The sequence below is a fragment of the Hesperophylax consimilis genome, chromosome 25 (genome assembly GCF_061612785.1).
Source record: "Hesperophylax consimilis isolate HC1 chromosome 25, BYU_Hcon_1.0, whole genome shotgun sequence".
Taxonomy (NCBI): Eukaryota; Metazoa; Arthropoda; class Insecta; order Trichoptera; family Limnephilidae; genus Hesperophylax; species Hesperophylax consimilis.
In genome coordinates this window covers 9142778-9167051 of record NC_142860.1, presented here as the reverse complement: position 1 = coordinate 9167051, position 24274 = coordinate 9142778, and the positions used below count along the sequence as shown (strand labels likewise).

The 24274-nt window shown below is 34.8% G+C and overlaps 1 protein-coding gene across 1 annotated transcript; it reads left to right on the top strand.

Annotated features, from left to right (window-relative positions):
• The first annotated feature begins 1595 nt into the window (after positions 1 to 1595).
• LOC149411503 (tubulin alpha-1C chain-like) lies at positions 1596 to 18581 on the top strand. The gene is made up of 5 exons (XM_089646647.1): positions 1596 to 1724; positions 14337 to 14550; positions 16295 to 16467; positions 17398 to 17526; positions 17799 to 18581. Exons 1-5 carry the CDS (start codon positions 1596 to 1598, stop codon positions 18579 to 18581), a joined length of 1428 nt encoding a protein of 475 aa, XP_089502773.1.
• The last annotated feature ends 5693 nt before the right edge of the window (positions 18582 to 24274 follow it).

Below are 24274 nucleotides of genomic sequence, written 5' to 3'. Positions count from 1 at the left end.
GGAGCTGGTAATAACAACTTAGGTTTAAGCGTCTATCACTTTTTTGGTATCGCTAATCCCTTCTTTATCTGCAGTATAAATATTACTCATGTAGGATTTTCATAGAAGGAGCTGCACGCCAATTTTGAAGACAAATGAATTTTGAACTACAAATGAATGCTACGCATTTCAAAAAACGTTTAATGCGTTTTACTCAAATCTATAATTATCATCATAAGTTGTTATTGAATCCAGTTCCTCAATTTTTGTAAAAATATTTAAAAGTAATCATTATTTAACCCATCCCTTTCAAGTAGTGACAATAAATTGAACCTGTGCAGCAATTTAAATGTTCTCTTTGTTTCATAACAATTGATTTGAGAACCACCTTACTTTCTTTGTTGGTAACCAAGGAGTTAATTCGGATAATAATAATTAATAATATATTTTAAACTTATATTTTAAAAAATGACGCGTGTTTAACCTTTCCTTTTCTGTGGTGTTTATTTACTACACATTGCTTCTAATAACTTTAATAACTCTATAAATATAATAAATTCTGTGTTCAGATTTTAGGTATTTCTCCGTTATACATTTATGCACTCAATTAAAAAATAATATTTTACATAGTTTTCAAGTTCAATTAAAAATCAGAGATTTTTGTTAAAAATCGGAAAAAAATACACCAATACAATCAACCATGTGATACTAATACGCGAAGAGTGTGCGAGGAAATGACACGCTATTGATGTCCCGCTTTAGTTCGCTACGCGGGAACATGAGAAATCCATACGTCCGCAGTTGTATTTTGATTTAGACCATCGATACCTCCGTTGTTAGATGTGGACCCCTCGCACGTTTTTTTAGCATCTGCCGATGGTTTTTTCATGTTTTCAACAATTAATCTTTTGCACGCGGCCGTATCAACTGTTGTTACGGCAAAAAGTCTATACTCACACGCGGCCGTATCAACAGTTGATACGGAAACTTTGACGGCCGATATTCCAGCGCTCTTTCGTCATAAATGTATTTCTTGCTCGCTTGGACATTCGTAGAACTATCACGATGCTGACATCTACAAGTAGTTCTCAAAAATAAAATTGTATTTCATAAAAAAAGATCCATAATCAAGTGCGCCTCTTCGCGCCTTTGAGTGCTTTAGTTCACAATTTTGTCAACGGATGGCGTTAGTACTAGTATGTTATCTGCGCTTGCGCGCGCCGAGTTGATTTGTGGAATCTGCGCCGATAACATTCTGTGTTCTGCTGTAATATTGAATTATTACGAAAAATTCAAATTAATTTGTTCACTTCAGAAATCAATTTTTTTTTTTTGATTTCTTGTGTTTCGTCTAGCAAATTCAATTTTACTGTATTCACGAGTGACCATATTGTGCCGATTGCGCGTATTTTTTAACATTTTACTGTGTTACAAAACTGAGTTATTGACTTTACTATATACTTTATTAATTTAAATATATTTTGTTATATATATGTATTAGTTATATATTACTAAAGTGCGTGTTATTTTCGTGTTTTATATACTATTTCAAAATTTATTAGGAAACGTTCACAAGTTTTTAGTTTTTTTAATTCATTTGATTTTTCGGATAAAAAATGGCCCATAGTTTGGAAGATGATGAAATTGAAAATATATTGAACGTTTTGGATTCTGATTATGAAATGTCCGAAGATGAATTTGAACCTTCGGAACTTTCAGATACAGAAACTCAAGCGAATGAGTCTGTAAGTGAAGAAGTGCTACACTCCTGGGTGTCTGGACCTCATATTCCAATAGTACACGAATTTTATGATTTTCAATCCGGCGTTTCTGTACAATTTAACGAAAATTCAACAGAAAGTGATTTTTTTGAACATTTTTTAAATCGCTCGATTATGAATGAAATTGTTCGAGAAACAAACGACTACCATACTTTTCTTCTCATTTCAAAGGAATTTGGTGCGAAGTCACGAATTCATAAGTGGAAGGACACAAGTATTGAAGAAATGTATCTATTTTTTGCAATAACCATGCTTATGACAAGAAACGAACACTTGACTATTGAAGAGTATTGGAGTACAAATATATTTCTAAGTTCCCCTATTTTTGGCCAGATCATGAGTAGAGACCGATATCAATTGTTGTTGCAAAATTTACATTTCTGTGACTCAAATTCGCTTCCTATAGATCGTCTTTATAAAATAAGGTTAATTTTAAATCACACCCGAACACTATTTAAGGAGTCTGTGATACCTTATGAAGACCTATGTATAGATGAAAGTATCATTGTTTTCAAGGGTAGGCTAATTTTTAAGCAATATATTCCATCAAAACGACATCGCTTTGGAATCAAAATGTTTGTTTTGTGTGATGTGAAAACTGGATACATTCTAGATTTCATAATTTACTGCGGAGAAGGCACGGAAAATACAGATGAACAAAACTTGGGAATAACCGGCGCTGTTGTTACTACACTCCTAACTGATTATTTTGGCAAAGGGCACAATTTATGGTGTGACAATTGGTACTCAAGTCCAAATTTATTCAATTTTTTGCATTTGAAAAAAACAAATGCCTGTGGGACGGTAAAAAAGAACCGGAAGGAAATGCCAAAATTTATTAAACTGAAAAAAGGCGAATTTGAGTCAAAAAGCCGCGGTCCCCTTTTAGCATTAAAATGGTGTGATAAAAGGGATGTACACATGCTAACTACCTTGCACGATAACTCATTTAAGGAAACCAGTAAAATAAATCATCAAACTAAACAACCCATTCGCAAGCCCGCCTGTGTCATTGATTACAATAAATCTATGGGAGCTGTTGACAAAAGCGACATGATGCTGAGCAGTTTATCCTGTATGAGGAAGACCATAAAATGGTATAAAAAAGTATTTTTTCACATACTTGACCTATATTTATTGAACTCATTTATTTTGTACACCCAAGTGACAGGTATAAAAAAATCTCTAGCAGATTTTCAATTGGCGGTTATTATTCAACTAGTTGAGAAATATAAACCAGAGATTTCTCAAATACCAGAGCCTAATACATCAGCCCACCTCAACCCGTTTCGGGTTTTGCCTAAATATGCCGCTAAGCATATGGCCGAATTGATTCCATCAACTGGCAAAATAAAAAAACCGCGTAGACGATGTCGTGTATGCCGATTGAAAAATAAAAAAATGCAGTTAACGAGATACGTATGTAAAGAATGTGGTGTGTCTTTATGTATCGAACCCTGTTTTAAAGTTTACCATAGTTCCAAAAAAATGTGACAGACAGAGATTCCTCTAAAGTGCTTAAAAAACAATATTTATTAAGTGATATAAAATTTATGTGTTATTTTTAAGTGTTGAGTTTAGAAAAGAGTTTGAGAAAAAGTTTTCAGAACTAAAAATGATAAGTGATCATGGTGTCCCACTTATGTCTATCAACGCAGTGGCCTAAGTACACACACGGCGAGTGAATGGCGGGACCACATTCAAAAGATACGGTACGTCTTTGTATGAAATTTTATGTTTTTGTTTTTATAAACATCTAAGAGTGTTGACACACGAGGATTTGTTTTCATATTGTGGAGAATAATCTGTTCTGTCTATATAGTCCAATAAATAATGCCAGAATGCTATAATTTGACATTTAATTGCGTGCATAGGTATTTGAAAATATGTACCGCGTACGGGTATAGATAAAACGGAGCAAATTAACGCGTTCAAAAGGTTAAATTACAATTATTATCACTTTTGATATAAAATATAATAAACATAAGCGATTAGCTATGAATATTCATATTTTTCCGATATTAAATCGCTTATTTTGAGAAGTGTATTGGTTACACAGCACCGGAACGCGTGGAATTTTTTAGCACAGTAAGGGAAAGGTTAAACTTGCGAAGCGTTCAGATAATTGTATGTTAGATAGAAAAATGAATAGAACACCCGTTAGCTTAGGAAAATAATTATATTTAATGATCTTCTAAATCACATTTACTTAGTAATAAACTGATATATTTTAGTCTGGCAGGTTATATTTACTGACATCTAAATATATAAAACTTATATGCAATAATAAAGTAGATATCCGCCTTCAAAAGAAAATTTGTGTCATTTTTACTACGTAAATCAATATTTATTTAGAACGCAAATATATTTCAAAGATAAATAATTCTAAATAACCTAGAATGGGATGGGTTTAAAATAAAACATAATTATAAGTTAGGCTTTGCGTGTAAAAAAAAAATTTTAGAAAAATTAAATTTCTTGTAACAATAATACTAAAATGCTTTTATTAAAATTTTAATTTGAAAATATTTTCAAATTTGTACTGCTGTTCAAAGAATTATAAATTTGAAACCCTCTTTCAATTATGAAAATAATTCATATCGAACTCAAAATTTAATTAAACCTACACTAGAGGCTAAAATAAAATACCTACTACACAAAAAGTGTTCAATCAAAACCGTGTTACCCATATTTAATATGACTTATCCATCTACTAGGAATTAATAAAAAAATAATATTAGATTTACATTATGTACCTATATTTTCGCTGTTAAAGTTCTCATTAAGTTTATATAATCTATAAATAATAATTTGCATGCATAACTTGTTACTAACGTTTTAAAATATTTTACTAAAGTTAAAATAATAACATTCTTTTATAAATGTATTTTTTTGTTTTATTATTTGCGCTTTGAGAATTGATCGCGGATTTGATATTTTTCATCTAAGAAAATAATAAAGAGGGAATTTCGCCATCTCTTGAGGAACTATTGAATAACTTTATTTAAATGAAACAAACACTTTTTCTAACTACTTTATCAGGGTAAAATTTAAACTAAATACCCAGTTTAAATTTTACCTTCAAGCTTGAGCCGAGCAAAACCGGTTGGAGAATAAATTTAAATAAATTATCGGTTAAAAACAAAGCGCTTGTTTCATTTAATAATATGTCAAACCACAAAGTTTTTGCTTTCTACAAAAACTTCTTTAATTGAAGTAATTTATACCATTGGTTTAACATACGCCTGTCTAATTGCAATAAGCTGAATCTCCTAAAAGCTAGTTTTGAGATAAATTATGTACCTAACGTTAAAGAATTGTGCAAGTTTGGATTGCCACGGTAGTGCCTGATTATTGTTTTGTTGAGAGTTTTTCGGGTGGCTGCCCTGCGATCGGTTTGACGGGCGAGCAAAAATTACGCGGGTAGGTAGATTGGGGGAACAATACGCGAGACGACGATTCCGCGGTGCGCGTGGCGTTAGGCGAAAAAAAATGGAGATTGAAATTATTAAAAAAAGATCACGCGGATACCATGAACCGATCCTTCGGAGACTTTCAGTGTAAATTTACAAAGCACAAAAGAGACGTTTTGACTCCTGCGCGAGATCAGCCGGTTCTTAAAGTTCGAGTGTGGTTGTTCGGTGAGATGGAAATCTTGAAGGATACAGCCTTTCCGTGTAGACTAACCAAACATAAAAACAAACGTTTTGACTCCTGTGTGAGATCGGCCTGTTCTTTGTTCGAGTGTTGTTGTTTGAAGAGATTAAAATACACAATCAGTTATTTGGATTAAAAAATGGTTTTATTTGTGAGTGGTTTTGAAGGGTAATTCCTTGGAGACTATACTGGATTACCAAGCATGCTGTCGAGGTGACGCAAAGATGAAGCATCATTGTCCCTTTAAACGTTCAATGGATGCTGATTAATTGAGGATGGCTTCGCGCACTCCATCCCACGAATCTCTACCCGGAGCTAACTCATACGGATTTCGTGGAGATCTGTCGTCTGCTCACCGCTGGCGGACTCTCCAAACACCTTCAAACATGATCAAGGTTCTTCAATGCTTTTATACATTATGTCTCCTTGCCTTACCCCCATAATAGCCCTGGTGATTGACAAGGGTCCATGCTCATCAGACGGGACATCAGACGCGACATTGGCGCCCAACATCCTCAATTAATCAGCATCCATTGAACGTTTAAAGGGACAATGATGCTTCATCTTTGCGTCACCTCGACAGCATGCTTGGTAATCCAGTATAGTCTCCAAGGAATTACCCTTCAAAACCACTCACAAATAAAACCATTTTTTAATCCAAATAACTGATTGTGTATTTTAATCTCTTCAAACAACAACACTCGAAAAAAGAACAGGCCGATCTCACACAGGAGTCAAAATGTTTGTTTTTATGTTTGGTTAGTCTACACGGAAAGGCTGTATCCTTCAAGATTTCCATCTCACCGAACAACCACACTCGAACTTTAAGAACCGGCTGATCTCGCGCAGGAGTCAAAACGTCTCTTTTGTGCTTTGTAAATTTACACTGAAAGTCTCCGAAGGATCGGTTCATGGTATCCGCGTGATCTTTTTTTAATAATTTCAATATCCATTTTTTCTCGCCAAACGCCACGCGCACCGCGGAATCGTCGTCTCGCGTATTGTTCCCCCAATCTACCTACCCGCGTAATTTTTGCTCGCCCGTCAAACCGATCGCAGGGCAGCCACCCGAAAAACTCTCAACAAAACAATAATCAGGCACTACCGTGGCAATCCAAACTTGCACAATTCTTTGACGTTACAATTACTTTAAAACTTTTTTGGACATTCTGTTACTTTCCTCGCAAACTAAGAGTAATAACAATTTCAGATTTGGCGAAAGTGTAGATTGACCCTTCATTTAAAAATGTTAAAAATATATAAACAAATATGTCATGTATTTTGAAATTCATGATATATATTTTTTTAAATTCTCATACAATCTTTTCACTATTTCTACTTTTAGTTTGTGAGGAAAATAACAAAATATCCAAAAAATATGAAAGACATTTATCTCAAAACTAGCTGGGTAGTGCTACTCGGCACAATGATGAAACAGATAATACGCTACTCCTTGGGTAACACTAATCGAGAGTTTACTCGGAGGTGGTGAAATAACCCTTTAGAATTTTATTGTTTTCTTATAAGAGCAGGTTGTACATAATAAAACTAATTCGTATTATTTGATAATATAACAATATGTCTTTCGAAATTACATTTACAATTATTTAACACTTTCTCTTCATTCAAAATTACAAAATATTTTATTTTTACCTCTTTGTTTTTTTTAAGAATATGTCATTTTTATATCCCTCACATGAGCCAAATTATATTCAACAGATGTTTACAAAATATTTTATATTTATCTCGGTTATGGTGGCCTTGAAAACTATGAAATACAGATGTGATGTGAGATTTTCACGGCTGTTGCACTTCCCCCTTCTTTAGCCAATGTTTCAGACAGCATTACAGTGTTCATCCTCAGGGCAGATTTGTGGATTGTGGTGAAGTGTATGTTTATGCTTGTAGAAGAGGCGATATGCATGTCAATTCTTTTAAGGCCAATGTTTCAGTATAATTAGTTAAATTGGAGTTGTATGCCGAGATACCAAGTACTGTTAAGCTTAGCCCCGTCGTTTCTGTTAATACGTTTTTTGTTGATTTCAATTACCTTCATAATTAGGCGAACTCAATGGGTTTTGAGCAGTGGCGGCTCGTGACTTTTGGGTGTAATAGAGTGCTAATATTATAAAAAATGGCATTTCTGATGTTGTTATAGCTGAAAATGAATTTTTTTTTTTTTTCTGAAAATCGATTTTTTGTATGAAGATTTTCAGGAAATTTCAGTATCGCCGTGCGCCGCACGGAATTCCTGAAAATCTTCATACAAAAAATCAATTTTTCTAAAAAAAAAAAAAAATCATTTTCAGCTACAACAACATCAATTAAGCCATTTTTAGTAATATTAGCACTCTAGTAACCCAAAAGTCACGAGCCGCCACTGGTTTTGAGCCTTCCCAGGACCAAATTCAAAATAATGGCGGGTTTCAATTTAGTGCTTGGCAATTGCCAATATCTCAGGATGGTTGAGTTTGAGTGTGCTAACTCGGCCATCCTCACAATCAATCCTCTCCTAGCTAAATCCTCCATCATTGCACAAGCAACATCTTCTTCGAGGAGGAATTCAAATATTGTCAGTTGATTTCTAACCTGCAAATGTTTTTTTCTTTTAAAAAAAGAAAGGAAAAGGAACCATAATCGAGTTGATTAAAAAAAAAAATCTGTTTTTTTTAACTGCACGCTGAAAATAGGATTGGGTACATTTTTGCACAAATTTTAGTATAATATTATAGTTTTATAGAAATTTTTCTATTATTTTAATCATCGATCTTTTTTTATTATTTAATTATATTAATCGTATGTAACTAGGCTAATAAAATAAAATTATGTAGGTAATAATTCATTTTTGATGGTGCTTCATGCTTTAGTGGTCAGATTTTAAATTTTATCAAATGTCTTCATTGGTAGGAAAAAATCTAAAATGTACTAAAATACCCACAATCCTCTGATATTTAATGTAAAAGCAATAGAGAATTGTGTGTGAAAGTAAATATTAAGTACCTATAATGTACCCATTTAGATGTGAAATGGAAATGTTACAAATTTTGGTTAAAAATAATTTTGAAAATTTCAGAATTCAATTTGCCATTCATTTATCGATACAAAATAAAAATTATAACAGGTTCTTTTCTGTCGGAAAAAAAATCATAAAAAAAAGATGTTATATTAAAAAGTTCTACTTTTTCCATTTGTGTGTTCATAAAAAATACTGTCTAGTACCTACCCTACTTTGAAAACTATTTCAAAACTGTCTTTAAAAAATCATTTTTTTTTAGTAATATTTTTTTTAAATTTTATGATAACACTGCCAATTAAACCAATTTAATAATTTTAATTAGTTATGCATTATTTTGTAATTTCTAACAAGACTTTTTCTGTAAATTGTTTTAAGTGGCTCAATTTCTTTATTGCAATAGTATTGATTAATGAACCATTCCTATCATTTTGTTATTATAAATGTTCACATTTTTCTTATGCCAATAAATCAGTCAATCAATTAATAATTTGTCTTCTTTAAAGAAAAAAAACTATTCATAAATAATACCAGTGGTTGCTAATGACATGTTCCCACCTCATCTATTTTATAATCTTTAACATACAATCTATGAAACACATCAGTAAAAATAGGTTTTCTTAGTATGGAAACTTAATGTTAAACTTTTACTTTGTTCTTTTCTATATTGAACAAGAAATACCAGTTTAAATTTTTTGTTTTATTAATGTTCTCCTTCTTACATAAATAACAGTATATATACATATATATTTTTTTATGTAGATTTCAAAGTTAAAATAATTTCCAAAGTTTGTATTTTTCAATGCCTGCTAAAATGATAGAAATCTGGCGGGGTACGCATATCATAAGTACCTCGGTTTTGTCAGTTAACAAGTATGGTCCAATACCACTAGGGACGGTCAGGGCATATGTCATCTTTGCGAATGCTTTGGTTTTAGGAAAGAAAATTCTGAGAAGGAAAAACGTATGTGGGTAAAAATGTTGGGGTTAGTGAATCCAAGAGTGATAGGCGATCCATCCCTCCCACTGCGTTGAAAAGTAATGAGTTGAGAGAGTCTGGATGGAGAAGTTAAAAGGTGCCCCCAACTGACCTCTCCCGAGCCCACCGCGCAGCTGGTGGCCAGTTGTATCCGCCGCCAATCTCACGAACCTGGGCGCATGTTTATGAGCACCAGATGCGTTATCCATTCAGGATATTGCGACAGTGCTCGGGCGCTTGGTAAATTGTTTTAGTGCAGCCAACTACTTGGGGTGACCTATGGCAAAGGTGTCGGTTATATCGGTATCCATACCTGCCTCCCAATGAGTTGGTTATGATCTCTGGGTGCCCAAGCGGAAGAAGATTGGAGCATGATAAGAAGGCATGAGGACTAGAGAAGAACGCATATAGGCAGCAACCAGTGAAGAGCATCAATTTTAAAAACAATCCTAATATGCAGGACGGTGATAAAAATTTGGGAAGAATTTACAAGCCAATGAGACGATATGGTATCAGGTAAAGAGGTCACGGGTTCAAATCCCAACAAACACAAATAATTAATATGAAGAAATATGTATACACAGTGCACAGAAACTCGTAGGGCAAAAGCGGGAATCTGGTGAATTACATTAGGTGAGTCCGAAATAGTTTTTTTTTTAAATTTCTACTTTTTATTATCTACTGTTAATAATTAATTGTCGTACTTATAAAATGGGTCGGTAGTAGGGTCGACTCCACACTAGAAATGCTTTCATTTTTTTTTATTTTTTTTATATTAACTCCACACAGGAGGCCCTAAAGAAAATAATTTCCCTCAGGGCCTATGTCATCTTTGGGGATGCTGTGTGGAGGGTCTTTTTGTGGAGAGGAAGGAGTGAACATGTTATAAGTAGATTTACTGTCTATTACACATTATCGCTTGTCTAAATTCACACAATTGGCAGGTCCAACTTTGAAAATTTCAAATCCAATTTTAGTTCATTACTCAGGAATGTTTCACTTCATTCAAAACAACACAGACAACCGAAGATTGTATATTTATTATTAAAAACAAAACAAAATATCATTTAAAATTTTACTTCATTGGAAAGCGTTGTTGTAGTAACGTTCAAGTAATATTGAAACTTTGGAATAACAACAATTTTGTATATTTTATTAATTAACATTTACTGTATGTGTTTTTTATGTTCCGACGCGATTATACATTCTAAGACAGGCACAAAAAACAATTTAAGCGTAATGATATTGTTTACAATACAAAAATTGTAATTTATTACAATTTTGTCAGTATTTCAATCGTGTACTTGTACTTCTCGACACTCGATTTGATATCTTGCTATCTTGCTTTCTTATTTTCTTGTTATCGTGCTTTTTTGCTATCTTCCGTTATGTTTTCCAACTTTTTTTTTCTTGCGAATAAACAAAACGGAATCAATTGCAACAATTATTTTTGTAGCTGTTTTATTATTTTAGTTGCTATCGAAAATAAATATGCTCTATTTTGTACAATTTTTGTCTAATTTCCCTATTCGTAAATCGGTTTTCAAAAATAATGTAATCTATCTATATATTAATATAAAAAAATGGCTTCCCGTGTTTCAAAAATTACAATTTCAAAAAATATAAGGTATTTTTTTTAAATATTTCAACACGTGTTCTTAATAGAATATTGAATTGTATGGGTACGATTTGAAATTTTATAATAATAGAGTGATTAATGTTTGAGTTATTTCGGTTCCATGATAACTCAACACAGTGAAAATACAACACTTTAAAAAGTGATATAAAGTCATTAAAAACAATGAAAAAAAAATTAACCTAACCTAACCTACTTAACCCAGTTTTGTTTCATCACTTTTCATGACTTTTTATAACTTTTTAAAGATGTGATGAATTAGCATTGTGATGATTTATCCGGTCACCGTTTTACGCCCTAAAAAGTACCAATTTACCGAAAATGCAGTAGGATGATGACCTTTAATAAATCTATTTACTTGGCATTTTTTTGGTTCACTCTATATATAATATAATATTAAATTGTAAAATTAATACATGTCTAATGAATTATTTTTACCTATGAACCAAGTTTTCTTTTCTCCTCTTTCATGCCAGAGCTCCATAAGCACTTGATAATTGGCCTAAATCTGATCAGGAAATCTTGCATTCACATCTAAAATCACCATGTTCGGATCTGAAATGTTCATTGAGTAAGTTAAGCCCCCGCATACTCAATTTCTACCTATTTACAACAAGTTTATCGTTAATTCTTTAAGTACCAAAAGGTTGTGTTTTCTACGGTGATAGACAACCTCTGGAGAATTTGTTATGCCGAAACGTTAATTATACGAAATTCCCTCGATAGAAAAAAATGACAAGGTAAGCTCCGAAAATTATTTAAAACACATTTTGTTCTGTTATTTAATATGCTATAGGAATGCAAAAAATCACAGTGTATCTTTAAATGCAACTAAAGAATTTGTCTAGAGATTTTTGCTCTATTTCAAACGAGTCGTGTTTAATTAAATATTCCCACCATTTTCGCTGAATTACTATCGTTTTTTTAATAGTATCGCGCTCCCTCTAACATTCGTATTTACATATTTCCCTTTCAAACCATCCTTGAACGCTTACTACGGGGCCTTAAATTACACAAAGAATGATCCAAATGAAGAACTAACCATTTGCACATTGTGCTGAGTAATTCCTGTGATTATAGTACCTACATATCTTCCTGTACTGCGGGAGCAATGATAGATATATATGATTGCATTCAATTACTCCATGCCCCATCTCCGTAGGATTTTGGGCTTCTCTCAAAATTCGAAATGGGATTATTCTTTCGTCGTGATTACCCTTCAAACCTCTAACTTCTAGAGCCAAAAATCCTGCAGCCATTTTATATGCAAGTCATTTTTATAATTATTATTTATCTGTAAAATATAGGTGCATCAAACATACTTTAAATGTGCAGTTTATTGTAACTAAGTCACTTTTATATGACATTTTGGTCTTTTAACCTGTTGCGTACTTGCGTACAAACATCGCAATATTACGTTAATTCTTTTCATTTAATAGCATTATTATGCGCCAAATAAGTCACTTATCATGTTTACAGTCAATGCTTACGATAATATTAAGTTTTCTATTATTAAAACTTCGCAAATAATGTTAATTGTCAGAACGTCACACTTTAATGAAGCCAATTCTTCGCGAACGATAGCTCCCGAGGTGCAATTCGCGGAAGGCTATGAGTTTTGGTGCGAAATCGAAAAACTAATGATTAATTAGAGAGAACCAAAATCATAAGTTATCAAAAAAATCAAAAACAAAAATCAAAATCATTATCTCTCTAACAGAGAGAACCGAAATTGCATTTTACGAAAAAATTTGAACGTTAATTTGAAGGTAAGACAAATTTGATGTCGTTAAGTAAAACAGAAATCGCCATCGGGAAAATAGGGCAAATGAACAAAGAAAGGGGTGTGAGAGTATATGACGCAAATATGAATGGCAGAAGTCGGGGACGACCGAGGAAGACATTGCATGATCAAGTGAATCAGATACTTGATTCGAGAGTATGAATTAGACGATGTATGAATGTGATTGAGGTAAGGAGTGTGTGCCAAGACCGAGTTGTATGGCGGTCCGTCTTCTCTGCCTACCCCTGCGGAGAAACTGTGTGATTGTTAGTTAGTTAGTTTACGCAAGTATTTATTTATTGGTCTAAAACCAGAAATTTATTAATCCCTCGAAGCAGTACCTACCTACCAATAGTAGATAGAACACAAATGAAAACCCATAATTTCGAATGAATTTTTAAATGTAAAATGACAGCAACAAAATTATTTTTAGTTCAGATAGTGATAATGTAATATTTGTTTTTTTTTTTCGGTTTTGCAAATTAATTGATTGGAATTTTTCGGATTTATTAATAATTAAAATGGTAACAAATTAGTTCTACATATGCTATTATTTATTTGCTTGTAGTTTGTATCTAGAAAAGTGGATTCCCCAGATTATGGAAATATTGAACTTGTGCAAGAATTTAAAATTACTGTAAATATTGGTTATCTGGGTAGTTATTCTTAATCGTTGGACACGGATAATATGAAATATTTTTTATAAAACCTTCTGATTTACCTTCATAACTATAAAAGGACATTACTTTTTAGCAAATTTAACGTTATTTGTAAAAAGCAGTAATTTTATGGCTCGCCATAATTTACAATAAAAAACACATAAATTTATTTTTAACCTTTTTACTAATTGAACCAAGGGCTACCCATGGAAGCAACTAGCCCACTGTTGACAGACATTTTTATGAGTAACAATTTTCAATTGTAATTATAAAAAAATAGATTTTTAATTGTAATCTTTTACTTTTAAATAATTTTCTCACGTGGAAAAGATATGTACACAATCTTTTTTGTATTTGGATAGGAACAGAGCGACAACTGACTTTATTCTTATAAATTCATTCCATACAAACATCCAATTCACTTTAGAGATAGACACTAATGCATCGATTAATTTTCTAGATTTAACACTAACTTCTAATATAGACAGATATAATTGTACATAACACGTCAAATCATCCGATAAAACACACACATTTTGCCTATCGTTCAATGGGTGACCGGATAAATAATCACAATGATAATTCATCACATCTTTAAAAAGTTATATAAAGTCATGCAAAGTGACAAAACAAAAACTTTATTAACTGGGTAAAGTAGGTTAGGTAAGGTTAGGTTAGGTTTAATTTTTTTTCATCGTTTCTAATGACTTTTTATCACTTTTTAAAAGTGTGTTGAATTGTCACTGTGTTTAGTTATCATTGAACCCGAACTAAACTTATTATTATTCTGGTTCTATTCAAGTTCTGTTCAAGTTGAAAATCATCATCTACTTGTAAACATATTTTCAGAGGGAATGCATATTAATACACATCGGGAAGGCCGGCGTGCTAACGGGCGACGCGTGCTGGCGGCAGTACTGCCGCGAGCACGGTGTGTCCAGGGATGGGCAGGACCAGACCCCGGCCCAGAGCAGCCGCTGCAGGGAGGCCTTCTTTTCGGAGACCAGCGTCGGCCGCCTTGTTCCCCGCACCATCATGGTGGACTTAGAGCCAACCGTCATCGGTTAGTCATCTGCCATCTGCCCACTTGTATCGTTCTGTCGCACCCTTCAACCCCCCCGCTAACGGGCGACGCGTGCTGGCAGCAATACTGCCGGGAGCACAATGTGTCCAGTGACGGGCAGGACCAGACCCCGGCCCAGAGCAGCCGCTGCAGGGAGGCCTTCTTTTCGGAGACCAGCGTCGGCCGCCTTGTTCCCCGCACCATCATGGTGGACTTAGAGCCAACCGTCATCGGTTAGTCATCTGCCATCTGCCCACTTGTATCGTTCTGTCGCACCCCCCCGCATTCCAAATTTATACAATTCATCAATGTAATATGTCATTGAAGATGCAGATATTACTAATAAATCTAAACAAAATATGAAATAGACACCGGGAAGACAGAGATCCTGGATTCGTTTCCGAGTTCAGACAGTTATCTTTTTATTTTCTGTGACTTGCTGTGATATATGTTTCTTTTAGATTTATTAGTATAATCTTCTTCTACAAAAATTATTTGTTTAATCAAAATTTATAACAAGTATATAGTACTTTGTGCTATCTGTGTTTTAAATTATAAAATACAGGCCATTAAAAATTCGATTTTTCATGATTTTATAGGGAACTTGTGTATTTTGTAGACAACTTGTGTATTTTATAGGTAACTTGTGTATTTTATAGACAACTTGTGTATTTTATAGGTAACTTGTGTATTTTATAGACAACTTGTGTATAATTTTCGGAGCATCCTGTGCCATTATTTCTGTTGAGGACCTATCATTTCAATTTAAGTAAAACAATAACTTTGTAGCCACGATTTATATATTTTAATTTGTTTAATACCGACCGGTTTTGCTTGACACAAGCATCTTCAGGGTATAAAATTAAACTGAATTTATTCAATTAATATGTCAAACCACAAAGTGAATGCTTTCTACCAAAATACAAAAAAAAATTCACTCGGCAAATGTATAGAGATTATCTAAAAAATAACATGAAGTAGGAGCACGTTTGCTACATTACTACGTTCTCAGGCCAACTATTCCTAGCCAAGAAACGCTATTTGAATCGCAGAATCGTGCGATTCAATGCATTCTACGTTGTAAATCACTTCGTAATGTCTGAATAAATGTTTTAGTTGTTTATTTCCCATTTTAACAACGCCAGTAAACGCCAAACATCAAAACAAATATAACGTTAAATGTCAAATCAAGTCTTTGGGGGTCCACCAACGAAATCTTTCTTTCACACCCCACGCCGATCTGAACAGCGCAGATCAAGTATAGGTTTGCGTTTCGTGTGTGACAAGTGTTTCTGAAGCATATATTTTCATGGAAAATGTCTGGATTGTAAGTTGTCCTGATATCTTAAGTTGTGTACGTTACTCGTAAGTACGTGGGCTCCGTGTGTATACTCACTATATAGAAATATACTGCTAGTAACAATAAAACGCCAAGTAAATGGTTATGTTGAAACATAATATGGTCTTCATGCTCTATGTCAATAATAACATCCAATATTCAGTAAGGTTACATCGCAGTTCGAAATCCCCGCCGTTGGCTGCGGTCCGTTGGGACGCAGACTGCCACTTTCCGGGTGTCCAGCAGGTTCAGTCAATCCCTTCTTTAGCGGCTGATTCCCACGGCAGCTGGAATAGTTTCCCTATTGGCTGACAGAGCGCACCTCTGGCGGCATAAGAGCGAACAAAGTTACTGTGGCGCCAATATTTAATTAAATAGCTAAAAATGTTTTTTCTGCACTTGTAGACAAAGTGCGTACAAGCGAAAACGGTAACCTTTACCACCCAGAACAGATGATTGCGGGCAAAGAAGACGCGGCTAACATCTTCGCTCGGGGAATGTATTCTACCGGCCGGCAAATCATCGCCCCTCTGATGGACAGAATCAGGAAATTAGCAGACAATTGTTCCAGCTTGCAGGTGATTTCTCCGTTTCATCTGTCTAGTTGTTATTATGTTTTTTTATGAAACATCACATAAGAGCTGCCAGGAGCAAGTGTGCAAGGATTCTATTATTATTATTATTAATGAGCAGGCAGTATTTTGCTGACGCACTCGTATCTTAATTTAAAAAAAAGTAATTGAGTTGTTCTAAATTTAAAATAAGTTATCTCCTCTCTCTAAATAAGAATCCAATAATATTTTAAATTGGTTTATATCAATTGCATGGATGATGCATGATGTGGAAATTTGTTCCACGCATCCATTACTCTATTTGCAATGACGTCGTTGATATGTACTATTTGGTCAATGAACGAAGTAGTTTCCAAAGCAGAAGGTGTTTTATTATTCGAGTGTCCACCGAAATTTACATTTTTGTTGATGGTGAAGATTTGTTGGATGCCAGGGCAAACATAATGTCCAGATAAAATTTTGGAAGTCTCACCTCAAGTTAATCCTTTATCGTCTTTTTTTAACGTTGGTAATCTTAGCTTCTTGAGTATATTTTCGGTCTATTGCCGGTCTTTCAAAGTTCAAAATCAAAACTGATTTTGTTGTAAAACTTCTCTGTACTCTTTCTAATAGACTCCATATTTTGAAAGCATGTTCTAGGAGAGGTCGCCTAATGTTTTGTATATTTTTAACATAAATTCCGGTGATAGGTGAATAAAGGCCTTCCTGAATAAATCTGTTATCGAATTTGCTTTTTTTACAATCCCAGCGATATGCGTTCCGTTTCAAGTCAAGATTTGGAAACTTATATGCAAACAAATTTATAAGTGTTCCAATAAGTTTGTTTGCAAGATGAGGTTCCATCTCCAATAAATAAAATTCATCCAATGGAGGGTAGACCTGCTGACCTGGTGGTAGGGAATAGGCATCCGAATAATGTCAAACAATATGTTTTAGGGCTTTCTGGTGTTCCATTCGTTGGGAGGCGGCACCGGTTCAGGCCTAACAACACTCTTCCTCAATAACCTATACGATGAATTCAAAAAGAAGAGCACAATGGAAATATCTATTTATCCATCGCCAAAGGTATGATTGTTGATTACAAATAAAGATTTACCTCAGTGAGACTTCCTCCGTCAAGAGCCAGTTATTCCACAGAATTTGAACATATCAACGTTAATTTTTAAGTTTTGGGAAAGTTCTATCCATGTTCCATATTAAACTTTTATTGGCTAGTTGTTTCAAATAACTAAAACGGTAACAGAACTTTGACTTTAAAATTTGGTTAATTGTTCAAATTATGTGTAAAAAACTGGCCCTAAGACATTTAAGGCGATTAAATAAACACATTTTTTTAGGTTTCTTCTTGCGTGATAGAGCCATATAACTCAGTCCTGTCTACCCACGGCTGTTTGGAATATTCTGATTGCTCCTTCATGATAGATAATGAAGCCATCTATGGCATTTGTCAGAAGAATCTAGAGATAGAGCAGCCGACCTACAGTAACCTCAACAGGGTGATCAGCTTAGTTGTGTCATCCATCACGTCTACCTTGAGGTTCGAGGGAACCATCAACGCATACTTGTCCGACTTCCAGACCCTCGTACCGTTCCCCCGGATTCACTTCCCCATAGCGGCGCACGCGCCCATTATGTATTGGAATCGATTGGAGGATTTCACCGTTCGGGAGATAACCAAGCAGCTGTTCGAGCCCGAAAGTCAGATGGTCGTGTGCGATCCAAACGCCGGCAAGTACATGGCCTGCTGTTTGTTGTACCACGGGGATGTAATGCCTACAGACGTGAACGCCGCTCTCGCCAACTTAAAGAAATCCAAGATCAAGTTCGTGGACTGGTACCCAGTGGGGTTCAAGGTGGCCATCAATAACTCCACACTCGCAGAGGTGGCCGGGTTTGGCCTGGCGAGCGCTAAGCGCACCTCCACGCTGCTGGCTAACACCACGGCCATCCGCTCCGCGTGGGAGGCTTTAGACAGGAAGTTTGATCTGCTTTTCTCTAAGAAAGCCTTCGTCCACTGGTACACCGAAGAAGGAATGGAGGAGGAAGATTTCAAAGAAGCCCGTTACGATTTGGCAACCCTGGAAATGGATTATCGTGAACTTGAGTCGGAAGATACATAATATTTTTTTATGTATTTTTTGTTTTTATGTATGAAAACGTATTTAATTTTTTTTAATCATTTTTTTAGTGGTATTAAATTCAAATACATACTTATAATTAACTATTTAATAAAAATTTAAGTGTCGTTGAAGCATTGTTATTTTGTTTAACCTAACAATTTTTTATTTTTATTTTTTTAGAAAAAAAAGTTAATATTCACAAGAGACAAAAATATATTACATTTCATATCAGACATCACTTTTTTTGGTTACCCAATTTGTAGAGAAACATTCTCGGGTCAAACTGGGGAACTAGTCTATGTGCTTATAGATAATAATATGTATAGTTTTTTTTTCCTATTATTTCTAGCTTTCACCCTTCAAGGGTGTTCTTGGCCATCATTTAAAATTATTGAGAAATGAAAGGTGAATTTAAATATTAATTTTATTTAAATAGGCAAATTTCAAAATTATAATGAAAATTGGAGTCGAGTTCAGACTTAGAAGAGATGAGATGTTGAATGGAGGGGAGGCAATTTTAGATAAGGCTTGATAGAAGAGAGGATATTTGTTTAGAGAGGGACAACCAAAAAATATGTGATCTAAAGTTCCCACTTCTAGACCACAGAATGTACAATCTGAGGAGTCAACGACGTGAATTTTAAAAAGATGGGAAGGAACGGAACAATGTCTGATCCTCATTCGAATGAGTGAAGAAATTTCTTTTTTGGAAAAATGAGGGAATTGCTGAAACCACGGTTTTGATGGAATAGTCCTTTGTATTGAGGCATAGCAGGCTCCCTTGGATTGACTAGCAATGTGCCAATACTCCGACCAAACATTGCGGGATCTATCTTTGATGATGGAAAAAATGTCAGATAGGGGAATGTGGTTTACGAGGGTAACAACAGGGTTGGGCGCTCCTTGATTTGCCAAGGCATCCGCAATATCATTACCCATGATACCGACATGTCCAGGAATCCAAATCAGAGTTACAGTTTTACCAGAGCTTTGAATGGAGGCTATCATCTCTCGAATAAGGCATACAAAGTGATCATCAGGATGAAGAAGAGGACTGGATTTAAGTTTTTGGAGGGAACTGAGAGAATCAGAGAGAACGAGGGAATGTTCAAAATTATTTTTGATTATATATTTGAGAGATTCTATTATTGCAATGCACTCGGCTGAAAATATTGAAAATTGATTTGAAATTGAATGAAATATTCTGTCATTAGAATTATTGTGGTAAACGTTAATACCTATACCACAGTTGGGAGAGTCGGGAGATTTGGATCCATCAGTAAATAAAAGAGAAAAGTTGGGCCATTTAGATGAAATAATGTCATTGAACATATTATTGACAGTTCGGGCTGGGAGATTGGAATGACTTTTAAGGATTCCGATCCCTTCTATTATTGTTGGGGATAGGGTGACGTGACTATATTTTAATTTGTATAAGGGAAGTAGCTCATTTTGGATGATGTGAAGCTCTGAGAGAGACTTAAATTTTTTACAGATGTCAGGAAGAGGTTTAGTTGAAGCTCTGATTGTAGATGAATGGGTTGAGTCAATGAACAACGAGACGCTGGGGATAACCTGATGACATTTAGAATTTAAACATTTAAGAACAAATTTGTCAGCAAATAGTTGACGCCTTAAATAAAGAGGAGGATCAGAACATTCTACTTGAAGGGAATTGATGGGTGACGATTGCATCGCTCCAGTTATAATTCGCAAAGATTTATATTGAATTTTGTCTAATTTATCAAGTACATTTTTTGAGGCAGTACTAAAAAGTGGGCAGGCATAATCGAGATGGCTTCGAATAAGTGCGTTGTAAAGCAATTTAATGCAAGTAGGGTGAGCTCCCCACCAAACGCCAGATAATGATCTGATGATATTTAAATTTTTTTCGCATTTAGTAACTAAATTATTAATATGGGAAGACCATTTAAGTTTCCTATCAAATGTTACTCCCAAAAATTTTACTTCAGAAGCGTTGGGGATTGGAGAATTTTTAAATAAAATTTGAACGGGGGGGTTTTTATGGCGGTTTGAGAAGGTGACACACTGAGTCTTTTGGATTGAAAGTTCAAGACCATTTAACATGAGCCATGTGCAAAGGGCATTCATGGCTTCGTTAAGATATTTGACGGCGAGAGGGATGATTTTGGATGATAAGAAGAAAGCTATGTCATCTGCGAACTCAATAACTTTTACTTGTGGGGGAATAGCGACATGCATATCATATGTGTATATATTGTAAAAGCAACAACCAACCCCGGACACACTGGGAAGATTCATTAATATGCTGCGGGTGGCCACACTGGACCGGCTGGAAAGGTAGCTGGGCTCTCTACCCTGGGAGTCGCTATATGCACAGCGACTAGTCGACAGGGGCGTGGCCAACATATCCGAGCATACCCGAGTGTGTTCCGAGTAAATTGTTTCTCACTGCCTGTAATGCAAAATCAGTGAAACGCGGTGGGCAGTGAAACGAAACGTCAGAAATCATCAGAAATGGCGTCTTTGTGTGCCGGTTTATACCGTCTTTTAGAAGTTTCGTTAAGTAATTTCAAAAAGAATTCAAAGACGGGTGTTATCAGTAGATACATTGACAATAAAGTAAATTATGAAGCATGTCTGTGTTCTGTGAACGCGTTGGGGCACTCTTTTTCAACGAGAGACAGTATGAAAAAGAAGTTGGGAGGTAAGTTCTAAACCTTAGGGCCTAGGTCTATGGTAGGCCTTCCCATTTCTTCAGTTCATAAGCAGCTGCTGATATTTACGAGTTATTCGAAATTAACATTTCCAATCTTTCAGATGCAGTATACACGTTCTGCCCGCCTACAGTGGAGTTCTTTGGGATTCCATATTTTTGGGCTGCCATTTACATTCGGTATGAATGCGTACAGAGAGTGCGCCCAAGGCCCCCGACTACACCGCCCAAATAAAAAGAAGAAAAGGGAGTTGAATTGGTATGTTAATACACCCTTGAACCACATCAGCTAGGCCTACTTCCCCTCGTCTTTCAATAGTAGCATTGACAGAGCACCGAGGACTCTCTGGTCCAAGATTAATGTCTATAACCCCAAAATGATCACCGTATCGTCGGTGATGTGTTTAAAATAAAAAAAAAGCGATGGGCCTGGGCCTAGGTAATCTAGGACTAGATTACACCAGGGGCCTTCCTAATATGGCAGTTGGAGCTCCGTCTCATTTAGATTAACACGACAATCACACCAATCACAATTCATCTTTGTGTGTTTAAAAGTGTGCCGTGGCTCGTAACACATCCTCATGTCGTGTTAGTCTAAAGAAGACCATGCTCAAAGTGCCAAATTAATTAAAGCCCCTGCAGCTATATCTCATTTCAAAATTTTGATTCATATCACACTGGATTATAACCACACTTGTAATTTTATACTAATGTCAACATTGCATAGGCCCTAACAACTTTTGTAAAAGTTAATCATCTGCGTCAAATAAATTAACCATGGGCAATTTATTTGCCGCATAAATAATAGGCGACTTATGCGTTTAAGCCTATTAGACCATAAACCTTGAATTGTTCTTTCAGGCTGATCACCCAAACCATAAGAAGAAGAGGTTCCGGGTTTTGGACTCCAAGAAGCTTGGTTGTCCCGCAATGATGAGTGTGAAACAAATAAAATATTTTCCAGAATTTCCTGTTCCACCTCAAATTGCAGAAAGAGCAAAAACGAAGGTATGATAGTTTCTTTTCTCTGCTTATCCCTACATGGGCAATCACTTTATTACATTATTTTAATGTTTTCACTATAGTTAGATGCAGTGTTGTGTCAGATACTTTTTAAAAGTATCTAGATACAGATACAGATACTTGGCAAAATTTGTAGCTAGATACAGATACAAGATACATTGTAAAATTGTATCTGTATGTAGATACATATACTTTTTAAAAGTAACTCACAGATACTCGGATACTTTTCTTCTTTTTTGGGGAAAACTTAAAAATATATATATATATTATTATATATATTATCGAAAACAGCGATTACTTTAATTTCTTAAAGACGGTAGACGTAAACGCTTGTGATTATTTTACATATTTACACTTGCTTGTTTTATTCGTTGCCCAAAAAGATATTGGCAATTTGGCCTGCAAGCGGTGATAACATAAATGCATTAGGGGTCCTCGCGAGTACCCGGGTAGTAATATGCTACGACGCCCCTTGGATAAATAAAAAATACGTGAACTCTGTGCAACTTGATTACTTTGGGTTATGGAAAATTAAAAAAAAAAATTAATTATTCATTATTTTTATTTTATTTTTTAAATTCATTTTTTTTTATATACGGGGGTACCCGGGTACTCGGTCACTCGGGTTAGGACCCCTAAAATGCATTTATATAAACTGCTTTAAAATATTATACACTAGATGGACAAAGGACACTAGCTGAATCTGTGAGAAAACTTTAAAATTAACTAGAGAAAATCGGTAAAGAAGTTCACTTCGAAAATAAAGTATTTGAAAGTATCTGAGTATCTGAGGTGTCAAATACTAGTAAAAATGTATCTAGATACAGATACAGTTATAGAAATATAGCTAGATACAGATACACAAATGTATCTAGATACTACACAACACTAGTTAGATGCAAGGTTATACAAATACCGTTTTGGACAACACACATTTGTTTAGAAGGAAATGTGGTGGGAATGCGCAACTTCCCATCGCTTACTTAAACACATTTTCAACATTCTTATCTATTGAATTTGATTGTGCTGCCATGGTAGATGTCAGCACAGTACCATGGCCGGAAATATGATTCCCAAGGCCTCAACACTGCAAAATAGAAGGTGTGAAGCATACTTTCCTGTGCCCTTCAGGAAATCAGATATTTTTTTGTTGAAAATATTATTTTATATTTTTTACTGCCTACCAAACCAATAATTACTGTTTTTGTAGGGTTCTGTTATTTTTATTTATAGTAAAACATTGTGGCTTGTTTTCAGATTCTGAAACAAGTGAAGACAGCCCTTCAATCCACCAGCCCACCTAAATGTGTGCTACGTTATTACGTCTCGGCAACCGGAGAAGCGAGCCACAACCACAGCAGAGACGCGGCCAAGATGACCCAACAAATTCATCCTGACCTGATACAGGAGATCAACAGGCTTGTTGAAGCTGGAGTTTCCTCAGTACACGAAATGTGTCTCTATTGTTGGAGCAATTTATTAAACATAAATTTCAGGATGGGGCAGAACCTGATCGGCTCAATTCAGGATTTATCTGTCATGTTTTTAAAGGGGTTTGTTCCCTCAATGTTTATATTTCCTTTGTGTGGTGTAATGTATTATTTTCCATTAATAAAATAATATAATTTTTTTAATTTTTTTATTGGTTTTCAAGCTACAATCCCGTTAAACTGCAATAAAGCAGTTTGTCAACAGGATGTTAATGATCAATTACATACATACACACATACTATTATTACTATAACTATACAATTAACACACCTTAATTAATATAAACTATCTCTATTTAGTAACCATTGTTTCAGCATATATCTCAATCTATTTGTAGAATCGCAATTTTTTATATTAATGGGTAACATGTTAAGCATTTTTGGCACGTTAAATTCTAGGGTTCGCCGTCCGTATTTATTATTATATTTTGGAACAAGCATTCCTTCATTCTTTGTAAACCTTGTATTATATTCATGTTCCA

Excerpts from the sequence above, each read along its gene's own strand:
- LOC149411503 (XM_089646647.1), top strand. The coding sequence starts at position 1,596 with ATGGCCCATAGTTTGGAAGATGATGAAATTGAAAATATATTGAACGTT. Across the intron at positions 1,725-14,336 it reads AAACTCAAGCGAATGAGTCT|AGGGAATGCATATTAATACA; the intron begins GTAAGTGAAGAA and ends ACATATTTTCAG. Across the intron at positions 14,551-16,294 it reads CTTAGAGCCAACCGTCATCG|ACAAAGTGCGTACAAGCGAA; the intron begins GTTAGTCATCTG and ends CTGCACTTGTAG.